The sequence below is a fragment of the Eubalaena glacialis genome, chromosome 20 (genome assembly GCF_028564815.1).
Source record: "Eubalaena glacialis isolate mEubGla1 chromosome 20, mEubGla1.1.hap2.+ XY, whole genome shotgun sequence".
In the NCBI taxonomy this organism is placed as follows: domain Eukaryota; kingdom Metazoa; phylum Chordata; class Mammalia; order Artiodactyla; family Balaenidae; genus Eubalaena; species Eubalaena glacialis.
The window spans coordinates 13,125,915-13,146,485 of NC_083735.1; the positions used below are offsets into that span (position 1 = coordinate 13,125,915).

Consider the following 20,571-nt stretch of genomic DNA (forward strand, 5'->3'; position numbering starts at 1 on the left):
TTCTTTTGAATACTTTGAATGCTTTGTTTCTTTTAAAAAATCAGTGACTTAGCTAACGTTTTTTCCCAAAGGATCATTTCCAGAGTTCCAAACATTTCTGTCCATCTGCGACATGACCCTCCTGCCCTGACTAACGAAATGTACTGTTTGGTTGTGACTGTGCAGTCCCACGAGAAGACCCCCATCAGAGACGTGAAGCTCACTGCTGGTTTAAAACCCGGTAAACTTGCCTTTTTAAAATTTGAGCCGTGTTGATCCAACATAAAATAAATGTCAGTGATATCAACTGCAGGAAGTTTGTTTAAAAAATCGTTATGATCTAGTGCTCTCTATGCAGTATTGTCAAGATAACGTTTGAATTTCCTGTATTTTTAAAACGCCAACATTCATACTTTTAGGACAGGATGCCAATTTAACTCAGAAAACTCACGTGACTCTTCATGGAACAGAACTGTGTGATGAGTCCTACCCGGCTCTACTCACGGACATTCCTGTCGGAGACCTGCATCCCGGGGAGCAGGTGAACTTGGCCGCCTATGACTGGAGAGGAAATCGGTTCGGTTGTAGTGTTAAATATGTAGTGAGTTTTAGTTTTAGAGCATTTTAACAGCATATCCCGAGACTAAAAAAGTGATTTAACTAATGCACATTTTATACACATTTCACATATTTAATGTGTAAAATGTCTTCAGTTTTTGTACAAGGGATTTTAGAACAAATGATGCTAATATGGAGAATTCATTGCCTGATAAAATAACTAAATAACACGAACTTTGTAGCTTAGTTAAATAACCTTTCGGTCAACATTTATTTCCAAACCAAACACAAAGAATTCTTGGGAAGTTGAGAATGGTAATAAAAAAAAGATGGAGTAGTAATGATCCCACTCATGCTGCGACAGGAACAGCTATAAAACGTGTTCAAGAATTTAGCCAGTTGGTACAGTAAACTCTGAAAGGTGGGAGCATTATCCTAGAATATATATCAGGAGGCAATCTCTGTAATATTAAACTAAAATGCTTTTATTTTGTTGCAGCTGGAAAAAATGTTATATGTTCGCTGTGGAACAGTGGGCTCAAGAATGTTTCTTGTGTATGTTTCTTACCTGATCAATACAACTATTGAAGAAAAAGAAATTGTTTGCAAGTGTCACAAGGTATTGTTTTCATAGCTACTTCGAGAAATACCGTATTTGCAGTGTTTCCTATTTTGTATTATCTTAGTTAACCTGTAAAATAAGCAGCATAGGTGCTTATAGCCCATTACAAGTTTTAATGAAACATCTGTTGATTTTTTTTTTACCATTTATGTGTATTATAAATGATGTGATATGGTATTCATCGCTCAAACATTAGAAAATTGGCCTATATGGTTTTTTGTACAGAGAACCAAAGGTTTGAGATCTCATGCAAAAAAGTCTTGAGACTCTAAACCTATCTGCTTCTTTATAAAATCACACATTAGATAAAATCTGTAAGTTGGCTAATATGAAGAAGGTCTTGTGGGAGGGAGGTCTCCCTTTGTGGAATATTTCTTCTATTAGTAAAAAAGATTCTTATGAACATCGTTTTTTGGTGAGTGCACATTGATGAGGAAGAAATAAGAAAGCTCTCAGGTCCAACAGCTCAGAGGCAGCTGCTATTAACTCCTTGATGTATTTCTTATCGGTCTTTTTTGTTTCAAGAGATTGCAGGGGGACGTGTTTTTATATAGACTTAACCACATTGTATATAATGCTTGTATCCCCTTTTATTAATGGAAAATGATGATATTTGGTATCTTCTTAGTCCTGGCAGCCTTTTCTTAGGAACGGGGTCCTCAGTCCAGCAGAGGAGAAGACCTAGGAATTTGGGGGTTTGTAGTTTGGTCACTGCACAGAGCTGGGCCACAGGCTGTTTTATAAGTCACTGGGAAGCAAAACCATCCTAAGAGAGTTCAAGTTCAGGAGGATTTCCCAAGTGGGAGGGAGGAAGGCATATAATATACTGTCAAAAATTTCACCAGCCTGATGTAATTAAAAGACCCTGCTGGGACTTCCCTGGTGGCGCAGTTGTTAAGAATCCTCCTGCCAATGCAGGGGACACGGGTTCGAGCCCTGGTCCGGGAAGATCCCACATGCTGCTGAGCAACTAAGCCCGTGCGCCACAACTACTGAGCCTGCGCTCTAGAGCCCGCAAGCCACAACTACTGAGCTCATACGCTACAACTACTGAAGCCCGTGCACCTAGAGCCCGTGCTCCGCAATGAGAGAAGCCACCGCAATGAGAAGCCTGTGCATCGCAACGAAGAGTAGCCCCCGCTCGCTGGAACTAGAGAAAGCCTGCGCGCAGCAACGAAAACCCAACACTGCCAAAAATAAATAAATAATAAAATAAATTTAAAAAAAAAAAAAAAAATGAAGACCCTGCTGGTGAACTAGGAGATAAGGGTGCCAGTCTCAGCACTGCCTCCTAAATCCTGAACTCAGGTCAGCCAAGTAACTGCTTTTGACCTCCGTCTCCTCATCTATAAAATAAGAATGTTAAAGTTCTGTGCAGATTTAAAGTCCTAAGCCTTGGATGTTGTTTCTACTTCTGATAATGAAGCTGATGGTAGACTTGGAATGTACTTTGAAATAATTGTTTGCTACCCTGTAACTATCCTGAACTCGAGCAAAACCAGTGTGCTGCTACATCTTTAAGCAATGTTCTCAAGACATGAGATCATCGAGGTACATGCCACTTTTTTAGAGAAGAATGTCTTTATTCTTCTGTCAGCCAGTCCATTACCAAGATGTGCTTGTAAGGGACGCTAATTCTGAGGAATAGAAATAGATATTACACCAAAAAAGAATTAATTGGTCAAATATGTTTGGAAAATACTGGGTTAAAGGGTGTTACACAGGTATTTTTACTTCATGACTTAGCACAGCATTTAAATTTGCTAGTGTGTATTGTGAAGCTTCGCAAAAGGCTGTAATGATTATTTTTCAAAATTATTTTATCCGGGAGGGGGAAGGGTAAGCTGGGACGAAGTGAGAGAGTGGCATGGACTTATATATACTACCAAATGTAAAATAGATAGCTAGTGGGAAGCAACCGCATAGCACAGGGAGATCAGCTCAGTGCTTTGTGACCACCTAGAGGGGTGGGATAGCTTGATAATAATTGAGAGAGGAAATAATTTGAAGCATATAATAATAATAAAAATGATGTTGGCATTTCACTGAGTGTTTTGTGTGCATTATCTCATTTAATTATCATAACAACCTTGTGAGGACTATGCACTGAGACTTAAAGAGACCATATACCCTTCCCAAGGTCACATCACTGTGTCCAAGGTCTCCATGGCTAGTAAGTATGTATCCAGCCAGGAATAAAATCCAGATCTATTTGGCCTTACAGCCTGAGTTTTAACCCAACATGGTCTTTTTTAAAGGTTTCTCACCAACAGTGTGGGTTGTTTTTTTAAAAGATGTAGTAAGCCCACTGTTTGTTTTTTGTTGTTTTTTTTAACGTCTTTATTGGAGTATAATTGCTTACAATGGTGTGTTAGTTTCTGCTTTATAGGCCCGCTGTTTTTTGAACAGACCTGTACAGAGGGGATGGAGCAGGATGGTTGAGAGTCCAGGCTCCAGGGTCAGATTTGGTTCAGTTTCTGCCTTTGTCACCTACTAGCTGTGTGACCACTTCATCTTAAAATGGCAGTGATACTGGTGTCTGTTTCCTTGAGTTACTATGAGCATTTCATAATATGTGTGCAGTGATTATAATGCTATGTCATATTACATCATTATTATTATTATTATCATTATCATTGTTTTAGTTGTCTTGAGTCAAGGTGAGGTAAAGGACTTAGACAAAAAGAAGTCCCAGATTCTAGGCTTTGCACCACTAGCTTTGTGGCTTAAGGCCAATCACTTAATCTTCCTTAACTTCTGGTTCTTCTTCTGTAAAATGGTGACAATGCCTGCCCTGCCCACTGTTGCTAGATCCTGAGATAAATAATGTATGAGAAAGCACTTTGCAGTGTAAACTGTTACAAAACCATAGATAATTAGAACTATTAGTCTGCTCTCTACATAGATTCTTACAAATACTACCTAAGGGAAAGATCCTAGCTTCTTAATTTTTAAATTGGAATTATTTATTGATCAGTAATCGATTGTGTTTTGTATGCCTTCTGTTTTTAAAACTTCATTTGTTGTTAAGATTTAGAAAAGCCATTGATCATGCCCTTTACATTTCCTTGCAGGATGAAACTGTAACAATAGAAACCGTCTTTCCATTTGACGTTGCAGTTAAATTTGTTTCTACAAAGGTACGTTCCTGTGAAGCATACTGGAAATCATTTAGGTTGTAGAAATTAACAGAAAAAAAGAAAATGGATTAACTTACTTCCTGACAGACCTTTGTCTCCATCCGTGACAGTTTGAGCACCTGGAAAGGGTTTATGCCGACATCCCTTTCCTGCTGATGACGGACCTGTTGAGTGCCTCCCCCTGGGCCCTCACCATCGTCTGCAGTGAGCTGCAGCTTGCTCCTTGCATGACGCCCGTGGACCAGCTGGAGTCCCAGGTGGCCGGCGGTGAGAATGTGGATCATCCCCCTTGACTAGCAGAAGACAGTAGTGTGTGTGCGTGTGTAGGCTGGTGGGGTAAGAGTTAGCTTTTTGCGAAGGAAGGGAATCTGAGACTTACACCCACAAAAAGCAGGTACATTTAGAAGTAAGTTAGAATTAGCATCATTTACAATTTGCTTGAGTATACCTTATTTTTAAAAAAATCAGATTCTTGATACTATAAGAAAGTGACTGAAAAATGTACTTGAAGATACAGTGTTTTTTCATATTTGGATTTTTTATAGATTGTTTTTTATAATTTTTAATGGATGTTTACTGTTGTTTATAATTTGAAATGGGAAAAGATGTTTACCAAAGAAACTTTGGAAAATACAGAAAAGCAGACAATAAGTTTTCTAAATTATCCAACTAAAAACAGTTTATAGAGGTGATATTACCTTTCTGGTTCAGGGTACTTTGGGCTTTTGTATATTTCTCGAGCTGTTAGAGGGAATAAAAATTAGTTTGAATGTTAACCCAAGCAAAATTGTGCCCAACTAGATTATAAGGGCAAATATTGTGAGGGGAAAAAATCATGATGTATTCTTAAGACCAAATATAAGTGAGTCATTTTATTTGCCCTGTTTATCTGTCTCCTTGAAAAACTCATTTAACATCTCTGAGCCTTAGTTTGCAAGTCTCTATAAATAAAGTATAATTGATAAGGTATTCTTTTTTGTTATATTACTTGGATGTAAAGCTCTCTTTTTATAGATGAAATCACTACATGAGGATTATGAAGTCTCTTTCTTATAGTTGTCTTACAGACTACAGAGAGCGCCAGTGAATGCTTTTGCCTTCGTTGCCCATCTGTTGGAAATGTTGAAGGTGGAGTAGCAACTGGGCATTATATTATCTCCTGGAAGAGGTAAAATTGTATCAGCCCTACCTTTTCTTCATTATTTGTGTTATTCTAATACCTTTATTATTTGTCATTTATTTATTTATTTATTTATTTTTAATAAATTTATTTATTTATATTTAGTTTTGGCTGTGTTGGGTCTTCGTTGCTGCACATGGGCTGTCTCTAGTTGTAGTGAGCAAGGACTACTCTTCGTTGTGGCGCATGGGTTTCTCATTGCGGTGGCTTCCGTTGTTGCGGAGCACGGGCTCTAGGCACGCTGGCTTCAGTAGTTGCGGCACGCGGGGTCAGTAGTTGTGACTCGCGGGCTCTAGAGCACAGGCTCAGTAGTTGTGGCGCATGGGCTTAGTTGCTCCGCAGCATGTGGGACCTTCCTGGATCAGGGCTCGAACCCGTGTCCCCTGCATTGGCAGGTGGATTCTTAACCATTGCGCCACCAGGGAAGTCCTTGTCATTGTCATTTATAGTTGAGAGCTTCTGTCAGCCTGGAGAACAAACTGGAAGTCACATGCTGTCATTGACCTTTTGTCAAAAACACAAAGATTTAAAAGGATAAACTTTGGTTTTTGTTTGTTACAATTTGTGACCTATTACAGATGCAATTTTAGCCAAATTAATTCTGATGATAGAACCAACCACTAAAAACATTAGGAGAAACTGCCCTTATTTACAGTCAATAGGATTGTTCGCATAGAAAACCCGAGGGGATCAACAAATTATTGGAATTATAAAGAGTCTCAGCAAGGTTGCTGGATATAACATCAACATACAAAAATCAGTTGGATTTCTGTATATCAGTAATAAACCTCTAGGGAAAATATTTTTTAAATAGGTGTCATTTACATAACAACAAAATGGTAAGATACATAGGAATACATCTAGTAGAAGATGTGCATTACCTTTATGGAGAAAATTATAAAAATTTAAATCATTAAAGGAAGACCTAAATAAATGGGAGAGATACAAAATAATCTCTGATACGGTTTGGATAAGATTTAATATTGTAAATTGTTCTATAGATTCAATGCAGTGTCCTTCAGGATCGCAACAGCTTGTTTTGTTTTGTTTTTGTTTTTGTGGAACTTGACACTCTTGATTCTAAAATTTGTATGGAAAGGCAAAAAGGCAGTAATAGTCAAAATATTCCAGAAGAAGTACAACTAGGCAAGGGTACTTGCTCTTCCAGATTCTAAGACTTATTGTAAGTAGTCATCACTATGGTATTGGCTCGGGGAGATGTAAATAAACCAATGGAACAGAAGAGGGAGTCTAGAAATAGTTCAACAGATCCACACATGGAAATTACATTTCACAGAGGTAGCATTATAGATCAGTAGGGGAAGGAGGAACTGCTTTATAATTGGTGGTAAACAGTTGGGTATTGACTTGGGAAAAAATGGGATGTCTGCTGTACCACTGTATATAAAAATTCCAGGTTTATTAAAGTTTAATTGTAAAAAGCAAAACTTTATTACTTTTAGTAGAAAAATAAGAGAATCATTTTATGACTTTGGCATAGGAAAGAATGTCTTTAGATAAGACCCTAAAAGTACAAGCCACTAAAATGGATACATTTGATTTCTTAAAATTGTTTCTCAGTTCATTAGAAAACACCATGAAGAAAGTGAAAAGACAAAATACAAACTAGGGGAAGCTATTTGCGACGTCTAAAGCTGACAAAGGATTCGAATTCAGATCAAGAACTTCTTCAGATCATAAGAAAAATACAAGTCTCTTAACTGAGAGTTGAGAAAAATACTTGAGTAGGTAGTACAGTGAACAGAAGAAGCTGGATGGCCAGTAAACATAGGGGGAGAGAAGGTCAGCCTTATAAGTTATCTGAGATTCAACTGTACTCCCACTACTTTGGAAAAATAAAAAGGTTAAACAGTGCAGAGTTTGTCAAGAGGAGGAGTATAAATTAGAACAATTGCTCTGGAAATATATTTGGCAGTACCAGGTAAAGCTGATGGCTGTACCCTGCAGTCCTAGAAAAGATGCAAACATACACGAAGGGGACATGTCTGGGAATGTTCATAGCAGCACTATTTATGATAGTAAAAAGTTAGAAAATAAATGTCCGCCAACAGGAAATTGGATAAATTGTGACACATTCGTACAATGGAGTATTATGTACCAGTGAAAATGAGGGAACCAGAGCTACACCTATCAGCCTATTAATACTAAATGAAACAAAGCAACTGCAGAATATGAGCAAATTGCATATATATAGTATTAGAAAACATGTAAAACATTTGTTTCTTAGGGCTCTACATATAATTTGGAAAAGCATAAAGAAATACATAGGAATGATAGAAGCCAAATTCAGGCGAGTAGTTACTTCTAGAGTGGAGGTTGGGGGAATGCAAGTGGGAAGGGGTACACGGGAAGATTCAGCTATGTTCTTATGTTCTCTTAGGCCAGGAGGTAGATGCATGGTATTTCATGTGTTATTTTCTTGGCATGGCTCAATTCTTTTGTAAGTCTTGAAACAGTAATTAAGATACTAAAAATGAGAAAGGAAAAATAGGTAATTTTATTTAAAAAAAACTAACTTGTCTTTCTTTCCCCCCCCCCTTGAATTTACCATGTTGATGTTTAGTTTAATTCACATGTTTATAGGAATTAAAACAGCATTTTGAAGGCACTGCTTAATTACTCTGCTGTGTTACTATAAAGACATGTATTTCTTAATGGTGAGAGGTTGGGTGTTTTTGCCTGTCAGTGGTTTGCACTATTGTAATAGTGTCAGCTGTTCCACCGCTACATACATGCTCTTCCCACGATTGTCCTCGGCAGTCAGATAGATGCCAGCTGCCCCTGTAGTTCCCACCCTGACTGTACTACAGGGGAAAATATCTGACAGTCTCATAATGTAACTCACTTTATCTCAGTAATGTTGGAATGCCACTGTGTCTACTGATAGTAAAATATTTTTAGTCTTCAGTTTCTCCTGTGCGCCCACAGTGCAGTTTCAGCAGGGCATGTCCAGTGGTCTGGTGCTCATCTGGAGATGGTCCTTGGTGTGAGAAGGTGTTTGTGGCATAATGTAAAGCACCGCACTGCTGCCGACATTGAGAACATTTTGCTACCAAAACACTATGTTAAATGGTGTGCTCGTGGTGCAGTTGACTTACATTCTGACGCGACTCCTTACTTCATCACTGGGACCAAACAGCAGCCTTGAATTATAACATTTGTTAATCGGAAATCCTCCAAACAAAAATGGGATTGTAAAAGCTCTTCACAAAACTCCTTCCGTTAATAAACTTTTAGAAAAGGGATAATTTATATTTCCTTCGTAATTAGTTGGTGACTATACGTGTTCCCTGGTTTTGATTTATTAACTTCTCACGTGAAATGTGGATTTAAAAGGTACCTTTTTCTGCTCTAGGACTTCAGCCATGGACAACATCCCTGTCGTCAGCACTGTCATCACTCTGCCACACGTGATTGTAGAAAATATCCCTCTCCATGTGAATGCAGGTAACGGCACTCACGTTTTATTTGATCAAAAAAATCCAATAAGAATATTTATTTTAGCTTCTAAGATTTTTTTAACTTTCTATTATGAAAAATGCCCACCATTTATAAAAGTAGATTGTGACCAGTCTTGTTTTATCTATACCTTTACACACTCCTATCCTCATTATTTTGAAGCAAATCCCAGATATTATATCATCTATAAAGATTTCAGTATGCATCTTTAACATTACTGGCTATTTTTCTAAACATGATCACAATACCATTATCATAACTTTAAAACTTAGCAATAATTTTGTAATATGATCAAATTCCAGTATTGAAATTTCCCTAGTTGACTCTGAATGTTCTTTAGTGTGTTTTAAGGTCTCTGCATTGCCGTTCATGGATGTCTAGACTTTTGAAACCTATAGGCAGGCAGACTCCCTCTCCCGCCACTCCACCGCCACCTCTTCATCACCTCCTCTACCTCCACCTCCTCTCTCGCTTCCTTGATGTTCATTTGTTAACGAAACTCAGTGCCTACAGTCTGGATTTGCTGATTGCATTGTATCATTTTTTTTAAGTGTTTCTCTGTCCCTATAAATTGGTAGTTAGATCTGTTGGCTTGATCAGATTCAGGTTAAAGTTTTTGGCAAGAATACATCACAGTTCCCATCAAGGGGCACATAATGTCTGTCATTCCATCTTGAGCCATTATTGATATTTAGGGAAATCTTTTGTAGATTTAAAAAATTATTCCTAAAATATAATTCAGCTCTTGGTAGCCAAGACCCCTATCTAAGTCAAATCAATTGTAGAAGGAGACTGATTCTTCTTAGTCTGTTTTATCGTCACCCTGTGGCTATTGTGCAATCAGAGAATTTTCTTATTTAGCAAGAGTGCAGTGCTATCATTAATTTAAATAATCCCATGTCTATAGAATGAGATTTATTTACAAAAAGGACCCATAAATGGTGAGTTTTGTTTTGTTTTGTTTTTAAACCAAGAGTAATGTGTCATCTTTCTCTGCAGATCTGCCATCATTCGGGCGTGTCAGAGAGTCGTTACCAGTCAAGTATCACCTCCAGAATAAGACTGACTTAGTTCAAGATGTGGAGATTTCTGTGGAGCCCAGTGATGCCTTCATGTTCTCAGGTCTTAAACAGGTACAGGTCATATCTCTTTGGGTTGTTTATGAAGACACAAAAGTGTGGCCAGGAAGTGGAAAGCTGTACATTTCGTGTTTACGAATGAATTGATAAGGCTGACTGTGGTCCCTGTTGTTTTGATAGTGGTGAATCTTCAGTCACTTTTGAAGGTTAATTACAACTTGCTATAGAACTGGGTTAAATGGGCAACCCTTTTTGCTTTGAGATCACACATATAGGTTCTTTCTCCGTATAAAACAAGAGTTCACAAATTCTTGGACTACAATAGAATTCCTGAAAATTTAAAAATATCCCTTTTATTACTAATAAGTTTGTGTGTGTGTGTGTGTGTGTGTGTGTGTGTCTTTTAATTTGAGGCCTTGAGGCATGCCTACACAGATCAAAGCTTAATTCTCTTCTGAACTATCAGTACAGTTTTTAAGAGATTTTGATCTTGCATAGAATTTACTTATCTTTGTTTCGTGTAGGCACAATTTTGTATCTATACATAAAAATAAGTGATTCAGATGTTTTGATTCATCTATTCAAATCAGGGGTAGAAAAGTTCATCAGATATTGGGGTGGGACATACACTCTCAGGCAAAACCATGTTGCAGTGAGAATACTGTCCTCCTCTTCAAAGTGGCAACAGAGGGGAGCTCCCTGATGGCCTAGTGGTTAGGATTCTGGGCTTTCTGCCAGGGCCTGGACTCAATCCCTGCTCAGGGAACTGAGGTCCCGCAAGCTGTGCGGTGCGGCCAAAACAAAAACAAAAACAAAACAAAACAAAACAAAGAGTGGCAACAGGGACACACCTCAGTGGTCAGTAAGTGCTTTTTATTAACAAGGATGTAATTAGAGCACAAACGCGGCATAACACCTAGTAGCATCCACCCTGACTCACCAGCCATGCCATGGCTGGGCATGTCCTGAGTGGTGCGATTGCTGTTAAATGAAAGTAGAATTACACATGAAGTATACTGTAAATCTGTACAGTAATTTAAATGTATAGTATATACCAAATGTAATATTAGCTGTAATATGTTGGTTACACACACACATGTATTATCTCTGACGCAACACGTACCTGTATGTACTCATTTGCAAACGAGTAAGCTTTTCTTGATTGTTTTGATCTCTTTCACATATTGACTTAAAAATAATTAGATAATGTAAGATACCAAAAATCTTACCTGTTGGTGTTCTTTCCTAAAGTACAAACATCTTTTCTTCCCCTGAAGTTACTTACCTTACCTCAAAGGTAGAGTCCCTAACACAAAACACAGGAAACAATGTGTTTGTCTCATGTTGACATAATGTTTACAAAGGTGCTTTTCTGCACATTATCCCATAGCGCCCTGTGCCTGTAAGGCCTGCCTGGTCTAAGACACAGGAAATACTCATCCACCCTGTGGTCCCATTGTTAAGCAGGTACAGGTTGCCTTTTAGATGTTGGTAGAAACTGAGAAATCATGCACATGTTTTTATTATGTTTGTTACCTGCATGATCCTGACCTCATTAATTCAGCTGTATATTTTGGTATCTGTCTGGAAGAAGAGATAGGAGAGGGTGTGAATATTTCACCAGAAGGATTTAGGTGTCCTATCATTTGCTAGTAATCTACGGGTAACATCATATAGATGTTGCAAGTGTATTTGATATCTATATTTGATCACCTTTCTCTCTAACTTTTGTGATTTAGATTCGATTACGTATCCTCCCTGGCACCGAACAGGAAATGTTATATAATTGCTACCCTCTGATGGCCGGGTACCAGCAGCTGCCGTCTCTCAACATCAACTTGCTCAGGTTTCCCAGCTTCACGAATCAACTGCTCAGGCGTTTTATACCCACCAGTATTTTTGTAAAGGTGAGGCTTAAACATTTTCTGCTTTTTAAATTCACTGTCTCGAAAACAAACAAAAGAAGATGTTTTTTCATGTAAACTTCACTAAGTATTTTGAGACTAACAGGATAGGGCTTTGACTGTTACTATATAAATTTGGAAATATTGCTATTCATTTCTATGAAGTTATTATTTTATAGATTTTTTTTAGATTTCTATTTTATAGATTTTTTTAGATCTAATTTCAAAGATTTTTATTCCCTTGGGTAAAGATTTATCTTTATGGCATCCTTAAACATGGTTTTTCTTTGGCGTTTAGTAAAGTATATTTCTATTTTTGTTTTTCTTTTTTTTATTTCTTTATTTTAATTTTTTGTTTACTTTTTAAAAGTATGTTTTAAAATTGTAGTTAATTTGTAACTATTTTTTAATCAAAATGGATTAACTTTCTGAATACAGTCCCTGAACTTTTCTGATTCTAACTGTGTAATACTACTGGATTTGGGTATTTTCTGAAAATGATCACCAGTCAGAAACTATACTCTGGTTTAATGTTTTGATTTTTTAACAGTGGTACGATTTCCAGGTTCCTGCAGTAAAGGACTCTGTAGGATTGTCGTCACTTTGCCTTGGGTTAAGCCACTCTTGATGCCTAAATTAAGGCTGTTTCTCCAGATAGTTCTGGTTTCCCTTGGTAACCAGAGATACATGAACATATATGAATCCTGTGTGTTCTCTTTTTTATTGTTGTTGTGGTGGTGGTTTTTTTAAATAATTGACAGAGGATCACACTCTTTTTTTTTTTTTTTTAATTTATTTATTTATTTAATTTTGGCTGCATTGGGTCTTTGCCGCTGTGCGCGGGCTTTCTCTAGTTGTGGCCAGCGGGGGCTACTCTTCATTGCAGTGCGCGGGCTTCTCATTGCGGTGGCTTCTCTTGTTGTGGAGCATGGGCTCTAGGAGTGTGGGCTTCAGTAGTTGTGGCATGCGGGCTCAGTAGTTGTGGCTCGCAGGCTCTGGAGCGTAGGCTCAGTAGTTGTGGCGTAAGGGCTTAGTTGCTCTGCACATGTGGGATCTTCCCGGACCAGGGCTCAAACCCGTGTCCCCCTGCATTGGCAGGTGGGTTCTTAACCACAGTGCCACCAGGGAAGTCCCTTGTGTGTTCTCTTTTTATTTTAAGTTTATACCCCCTTTTTGGATGACAAGTTACAATTTCCTTTTTTGTATCTGTCAGGCTTTGGGGAAGCCTTGTTTATATAATCTGGGATTTGGTAAATTATAAGTTAGCCTGTGTTCATGTATCCGTCATAATCTTCCCACCTGTTACCTTTCCAGACTTACACAGTTTTGTTTTGTTTTTTTTTTTTTTGCATCTGCAAAAAAATCATTTTTATTAACCCTCTAAGCTTCTATTCTATACCATACTTTTATTTTTTTTATTTTTATTTTTTTAACATCTTTATTGGAGTATAATTGCTTTACAATGGTGTGTTAGTTTCTGCTTTACAACAAAGTGAATCAGCTATACATATACATATATCCCCATATCCCCTCCCTCTTGCGTCTCCCTCCCACCCTGCCTATCCCACCCCTCTAGGTGGTCACAAAGCACTGAGCTGAGCTCCCTGTGCTATGTGGCTGCTTCCCACTAGCTATCTATTTTACATTTGGTAGTGTATATATGTCTATGCCACTCTCTCACTTCATCCCAGCTTACCCTTCCCCTTCCCCGTGTCCTCAAGTCCATTCTCTACGTCTGCGTCTTTATTCCTGTCCTGCTCCTAGGTTCTTCAGAACCTTTTTTTTTAGATTCCATATATATGTGTTAGCATACGGTATTTGTTTTTCTCTTTCTGAATTACTTCACTCTGTATGACAGACTCTAGGTCCATCCACCTCACTACAAATAACTCAATTTCGTTTCTGTTTATGGCTGAGTAATATTCCATTGTATATATGTGCCACATCTTCTTTATCTATTCATCTGTTGATGGACACTTAGGTTGCTTCTATGTCCTGGCTATTGTAAACAGAGCTGCAATGAACATTGTGGTACATGACTCTTTTTGAATGATGGTTTTCTCAGGGTATATGCCCAGGAGTGGGATTGCTGGGTCGTATGGTAGTTCTATTTTTAGTTTTTTAAGGAACCTCCGTACTGTTCTCCATAGTGGCTGTATCAATTTACATTCCCACCAAGAGTGCAAAAGGGTTCCCTTTTATACCATACTTCTAAATTATTGTTTTTTAAATCTCATAATTTTGGATCTCCTGTGTTTAAACAGTGGCCTTTTTGTTCTTTTAAGACTTTATTTTTTTTTAGAGCAGTTTCAGGTTCACAGCAAAATTGAGAGGAAGGTACAGAGATTTCCCATATACCGCCCGCCTGCACACAACAGTGGCTTTCTTAACATTTCCACCTCGTCACACTCTAAAGCCATTTCCCTTGCTGTTCCTCACTGTCACATCTGAGGTTACCCTGCAGGGGAAAAGTCATGACTGGGTTGGGGAGCAGCGGTGGGATGGGTGGTCTCTGACGTCCTTTTAGCTGTTTGACCCTCCGAAGTTTGCTCTTCCTAAACTCAGAAGTATGGCTTTCATCAGCGTGAAAGTATTTATTGATGTACAGACCTGATCCTATTCTAGCCGAACAAACAGAGCTTGTTTGAGATGTGAGAGTTGATCATGTTGAGGAACCAGCATTTTGTTCCCATCAATTAATCTCTGAAGTGCTCAGAACACCCAAACTAATCCCAGATAAGTGTAGTTCCGTCTTCTGATTTTCTTTCACAGTAAACCTCTTCAAGGTGGTGTTTAAGTCCATAAGGAAAGGTTCGAGAAAAATAAACATTCATAAGTTGTAACCTAATCAGCACACCCTTTTCTAATTGCCATGCTCTTTTCTCTAAATTTAAGAACCATCTTCTAGTAACTTGACTGCTGCTAAAAACATTGACTGGATTATTCAGAGCCAGCTCCTTTATCATCTGGGAAAACTCAATAATTAAAATTGTTTTACCTGTCGCTCTAAGGGCAGTGAATGAGGATTACCCTTTTTCCACTTCATGAACAATCACTGACTAAAATTTTACATCCCGTCATACCTTTATTAAACTTTAGACCTGTGCTATTCCAATATGGTAGCCACGAGCACATGTGCCTATTGAGATTAAAATTAATTAAAACTTAATTTAAAGTTTAGTTACCAGTTGCACTAGCCACATCTCAAGTGCTCGGTAGGCATGCAACTAGCAGCACTGATGTGGAGCGTTTCCATCCTCACGGAGAGTTTTGTTGGGCAGTGCTGCCCTAGAACAAGCTTGGATCCATATTTTTCTTCCTTTGCAAAATAGATTTGTTTTCTTATTGCACGATAAGAAAACAAATTTATTGTTCTCTGTCCCTGTTTGTAAAGCTGTGTTTGGTAAGGATTTGACCTGGTGGAGCCATTTATTCTGTTTCTAAAACTAAATGTCCTCCACGAGTCCTAAAAATTACATGAAGTATGAAAGACCAGCAACCTATTCCTTCGTTCATCCCATTCAGATGCCTAACTCACACACACATGCACACGTGCGTGCGTACGTACATAAAGCTGCCCAGCAACAGATCAGAGCGGGAGCACCCCCGTCACTGCTCCAGGGCACCCACAGGAATCAGCTGCTTGAAACACAGCAGTGGGCTTGTGGTGCTGAGGTTGTAATGCTAATCTAGTTCATGTCCCAAACACCGTCTCTCATGCTTTTCCCACAAAGGTCTGCTAACGTACATCAGTAAAGTAGTCATTTGCGAGAATTTCATTCTTTTAGCTACTCGATGACTCTCTGGGGTGTTGCTGACCTGTCAGAAATTTTCCACCTAAAAACAGTCATGACACCTTTTAATCACTCTTAGCTTTTCTTCTTCTGATGTGATGTTTTGAATTTTTTCAATCAGTGAACTTCGAGAAAGGGAAATTTTGTTTTTATCTGCTGCTTCAATCCTTGTAACCTTCGTTGTTAATACCCTAGAGTTCATTGTGAATCACTTTTTCTCAAACAGGAGATTGGGAAACCCTGAATCCCAAAGAGCTTGCTGTTCGCTCAGGTTTGTGGCCTGCTTAAAGCTCGGGACACAGGCCGAGCAAGGGAGAGAGAGGATAAAGCTTTACCGCTTGAGCAGGAATGGTGGCCAGGTTCCCTTTCACACGCGGCACCTTGATAGATTGGTGGTAGCTGCTAGAACACCAGGTTAAGAGGAAAGTAGTGACGAGGTAGACTCCGCGGGCGGGTGTGATCGGCTGGTGGCGTCTGCCACTGGGGACGGAGGGAGTGGGCAGCATGGAGCCTGTGCGGTCACCGTCCCCAGGCTCACGTGAAGAACGAGGGTGCGGGGAGAGGAGGAAAGCGACACATTTTGTTTGGATACTTGCACACGTCTCTTCTGTTTTCGTGAAACAGTTCCAAGAACTTCAAAATCTCTTCAATTAATAGCACTACTGTTGTCATTATCATTCTGTAAACCCGTTTTGTTTTCCACTCGGCAGCCCCAGGGCCGACTCATGGACGACGCCTCCATCGCTGCCGCGTGATGTTCAGGACGGGCCTCGGCTGTTCTTACGGAGACGCTGCACAGAACTGTATAAGTTTTTCATGGTGAACTGTAGCTTGATCATGGTACAAGTTAATCTTTGCTGGTTTTTAATGGATGTTATACCAACTCTTCAGAGGAACTCATGCTTAAAATATTAGGAAAATCTATCCTCTCTTATAGTTTCACTAATAAATATTTGAAATCTGTCAGTGTGACGTGAAAGGATGTCAGTCCTTTGTTACTGTTGAAAGTCATTTTATGGATAGTAACGTCTTTTCAAAGTAAGGGATTTGCACATGCAGTGGCCGAGGAAAGTTAGCATCTGAAATATGACTGGACAAGGGGAACACGCGCCAGTGTCTGCCCGAGGAAAGTTCTGAATCCCCGGGTGTCTCTTTCAGAGTTGGCTAAACCGGAGGTAAATCCATCCTCGTGAATCTAGTGTGTGCTCAGAATACATACACAGGAAGCGGAAAGCAGTCACGTGGCTGATGCAGAAAACTTCCAGAAAGTTTTAAAGCAATTTAAGATGTCTAAAAAATATCTTTGCTTACCATCAAAACATGTCAACTAGGTTCAGCTTGCAGCCAAAACATGGATCATTTATGAAGCAGGTTTGTATTTTTAAGTATGTTAACAAGATCCTTACCTGTCAGTATCTGAACTGCGAGATTCTGATTCTAAGCATAATTCCCTAAACTAAAAGTTTTTGAGAAAGGTGCAAGGTCTCAATAAGAGCTTTCAGTTATGTTGTGCAATTTGAAAAGAACTATTTAAAACTTTTGAAAATTCATGTAAATAAAAATCATATTGTGAAAATCCTCTGTTAAAATATCTTAATTTAAAACTACCCCATTTCCCAGAGATTTTTATTATTTAAAAGTGTAGGAGTTTCAAAAAGGAAAAGAATAATGTAAATAAATATGTTCTCTTTCAGATATGCTTGTAGGTATCTTTTATTTATTTTGCGCTTGTTTGATTTCAGCTTCGTGGAACAGCTTTTACTCAGAACACGGTTGCAGAGGTTTGGTGGCGTGTGTAGGACTGGAAATAGGTCCGTGTTCTAGAGCCGGCGCTGCCCATCTTCGGGGAGACTGGGGCGGTGGGGGGCCGGGAGGACGTGAATTCCCTGTTATCACAGCTTTACAGGTGGAGGCCACAGGAGTTTGTCGGATTGTCTAGGGCCAAATCCCAGCTCTGCTGACTTTGTTCATGTTGCCCTTTGTTTGTCTCTGTTCTTACCTGTAAGATGTAGATGATGATAATACTATCTCATAGACTTGGTATGAGAATGATAAAAATTAAATACTCAAGAGGAACTGTAAACAAAAATTTCATGAAATAATACTTTCTATATGCTCTTATATTTTATATCCTACTCTGTTTTGTTAAAAATATTCCTGGTTTAACCTGCTGAATTGATTTCATGGCTCACTACGGGGATGTAACCTGATGTTTGAAAAATTCAAAGGTCCATCTCATGCCATGCTTATGTAATAAAGGTCTCATGGTGGTTAACACCACCGTCGTCAAACACGAAGTATTAAGTGCGCGTTAGAACAGATGGATCATTGGCATCCACTTTAAAATTGTTAGCCTCGATGCCAGTGTGATTTGTGTGAGTGTAAATACACCACGTGAACAGGTCTGTGCTTTCCCTCAACAGCGTAATCCTTTCTCAACCAGGAATTCTCCCATGCCGTTCATTTTACTGTGAATGTATTCTATTCACTTATTTTTAAATTGCAAGTCTTAATTCAGAAATACATGAAATCATGATCTTCCTGGGTCCCAAAAACAAAACTGTCACAGTATTGCAGGAGCTGTTGACTCACTCAGGTTACAAGTGTCCAGAAGGACCTCAGAGTCTTTCCCTTCCTGCCTCTCTGCACCAGCCACAATCATCTGTCCCCCATGAGAGGACCCTGTCTTCTGTCTTAGTACCGTGTTGCCATTTGATGCTCACTATTACTCCTTACCAGTATTATGCACCACTCAGGGGGATAAATTTTTATATAAAGCGTTTAAAATTTGGAATTTGGGGGAGCTATGTATTAAAGTTTGACTCCTGATTCTTGAAGGTCAGAGCTGGTGGATAATCAGTGTTGCGTGTTACCAAGAGGATGAGGATGGTATTGTCTTTGGCATAAAAATAATTTGCAATTTGCTTAAGTTTATGTATCTATGATCCTAAAAGTGCAACTTCAACTCAGTTTTCCTCAGAAAGTCTTAGATTCTTTATCCTTGAATTCTTCTTTTTATTAAGAGGCTTTCCAGAGCATGGCTCTTACATTGAATTTTTTTAAATGTCTTCACATTACTTGAAAAAAAAAGATTCTTTACGTTCATTTTCATTCAGTCATTTCTTTCATGGCCCATGAATAACTCCACCCAGAATATTAAAAGCCTGCCTCTTGATACTGTTCTTAACAATAGGTGTTAAGAAATCTGAGCTGTAGGGCTTCCCAGGTGGCGCAGTGGTTAAGAATCCACCTGGCAGTTGGAGCCTTTGGTGTGCGACCAAGCTTTGCTCCTTTCCAGTTGCCGGGGCCGCGGGAGGGACGTCATGACCCGTTACCCCTGCTCTCTCCTTTGTGCCGGCACAAATGCCATGCCACGGCCTTGGCACCGGGGCTGCAAGGGATTGGGTTTGGTGCCCTAATGGGGCCCATGGCTTCAGGACGGGGGTCCCCACCCTCAGAAGAGGGATTGAGACAGGTGGGCTATAAAATGTTGGTAGAGGCAGTAACACACGGTGGTTAAGGCTGATCTTCCAGACCCCAGACTTTCTGGTTTTTCATCTTGCCTCTTACTCGCTCCGTGAACGCAGACTGTTTATTTAACCTTCCCTCTGTAAAGCAAGGATGCAGATATCCACACCACTGTATTAGTTATCTATTGCTGAAGAGCGATGCTACTACATGCACAGTGGCTTGAAACAACACATATTTATTGTCTGCAGTTTCCGTGGGTCAGGAATCCAGGCACAGCTCAGCCAGGTCCTCAGCAAGACTGAAGTCAAAGGGTCTGGCAGGGCTGAGGTCTCATCTGAGACTTGACTGGGGGAGGATCCACTCCCAAGCTCATCGATGGTGTTAGCAAAATGTGTGCCCTTGTGGTCGTAGGACCAAGGGACTCATTTTCTTCTTGGCTGGTGACCAAAGGCCACTTGCTTTCTCAAAACCAGCCAGGGGGAGAGAGGCTCCAGCAAGCCAGGCACTATAATCACACACATGTTATCATGTCCCCTCTGCTGTATTCTAGTGAGTAAAAGCAAGTCCCAGGTCCCACCCACCACTCACTCAAAGGTATCGGTGGGGTGATTACACAAAGGTATGAACACGGAAGATGGGGATCCTGGGGTCACCTTTAGAGTCTGTCCACCACAATGCCTCATAGGGTTATCGTGAGGAGGCAGTGAGTTAATACACATCAGGCTCCTAGAAGAGGACCCTTTCTCAGGAAGCACAGTGAGTTGGTTGTGGTGGAGGTGGTGTTACCACCATCAGAAAAAGATGCCTCTAACTTGTACTTGCTCTTGGAAAGTCTTTGAACAGTCTTTAGGGAATCTGGGATGACAGGATTCAATTTAAACAAACACCTGCAATAGTTAATAAATGAAATAATTCCAATAACCGCTCTCGTTTAATTTCATTTTCTTAGTTGGAGATTGCATGGCGAGTGGGAAATATGCAAGGTTTGGAGTTTGAAAAGGAGTGAATTCATAGGCAGCTTTCTCTGGACTACACAAATGTTGGCTGTCATCTTCACTTCTTAAACCGGATTTTACAAATTATTGGTTTTTTTGTAATTACAAGGTTTAAATATTAAAAAAGTATGTAAGGTAGTATAATTGCCACTGTTTTATTTTTTTATTGAGGTATAATTGACATACAACATTATATTAGTTTTCAGTTGTACAACATAATGATACAATATTTGTATGTATTGCAAAATGATCACCACAATAAATCTAGTTAACATCCATCACTAAAAAAAAAAAGAAAAAAAAAAAGAATCTGCCTGCCAATGCAGGGGACACGGGTTCGAGCCCTGGTCCGGGAAGATCCCACATACC

General features: G+C 39.3%; 1 protein-coding gene across 1 annotated transcript in view; it reads left to right on the forward strand.

Moving 5' to 3' along the window:
• Positions 1 to 16,702, forward strand: part of TRAPPC11 (trafficking protein particle complex subunit 11) — a 48,141-nt gene extending 31,439 nt beyond the window's left edge. The window contains exons 21-30 of the mRNA XM_061177560.1: positions 72 to 220; positions 399 to 520; positions 1,037 to 1,156; positions 4,234 to 4,299; positions 4,410 to 4,566; positions 5,356 to 5,467; positions 8,856 to 8,947; positions 9,959 to 10,092; positions 11,778 to 11,945; positions 16,447 to 16,702. Of these exons, the coding sequence (XP_061033543.1) occupies positions 72 to 220; positions 399 to 520; positions 1,037 to 1,156; positions 4,234 to 4,299; positions 4,410 to 4,566; positions 5,356 to 5,467; positions 8,856 to 8,947; positions 9,959 to 10,092; positions 11,778 to 11,945; positions 16,447 to 16,491 (1,165 nt within the window). The 3' untranslated portion in view covers positions 16,492 to 16,702. The remainder of the gene's footprint in view (positions 1 to 71; positions 221 to 398; positions 521 to 1,036; positions 1,157 to 4,233; positions 4,300 to 4,409; positions 4,567 to 5,355; positions 5,468 to 8,855; positions 8,948 to 9,958; positions 10,093 to 11,777; positions 11,946 to 16,446) is intronic.
• The last annotated feature ends 3,869 nt before the right edge of the window (positions 16,703 to 20,571 follow it).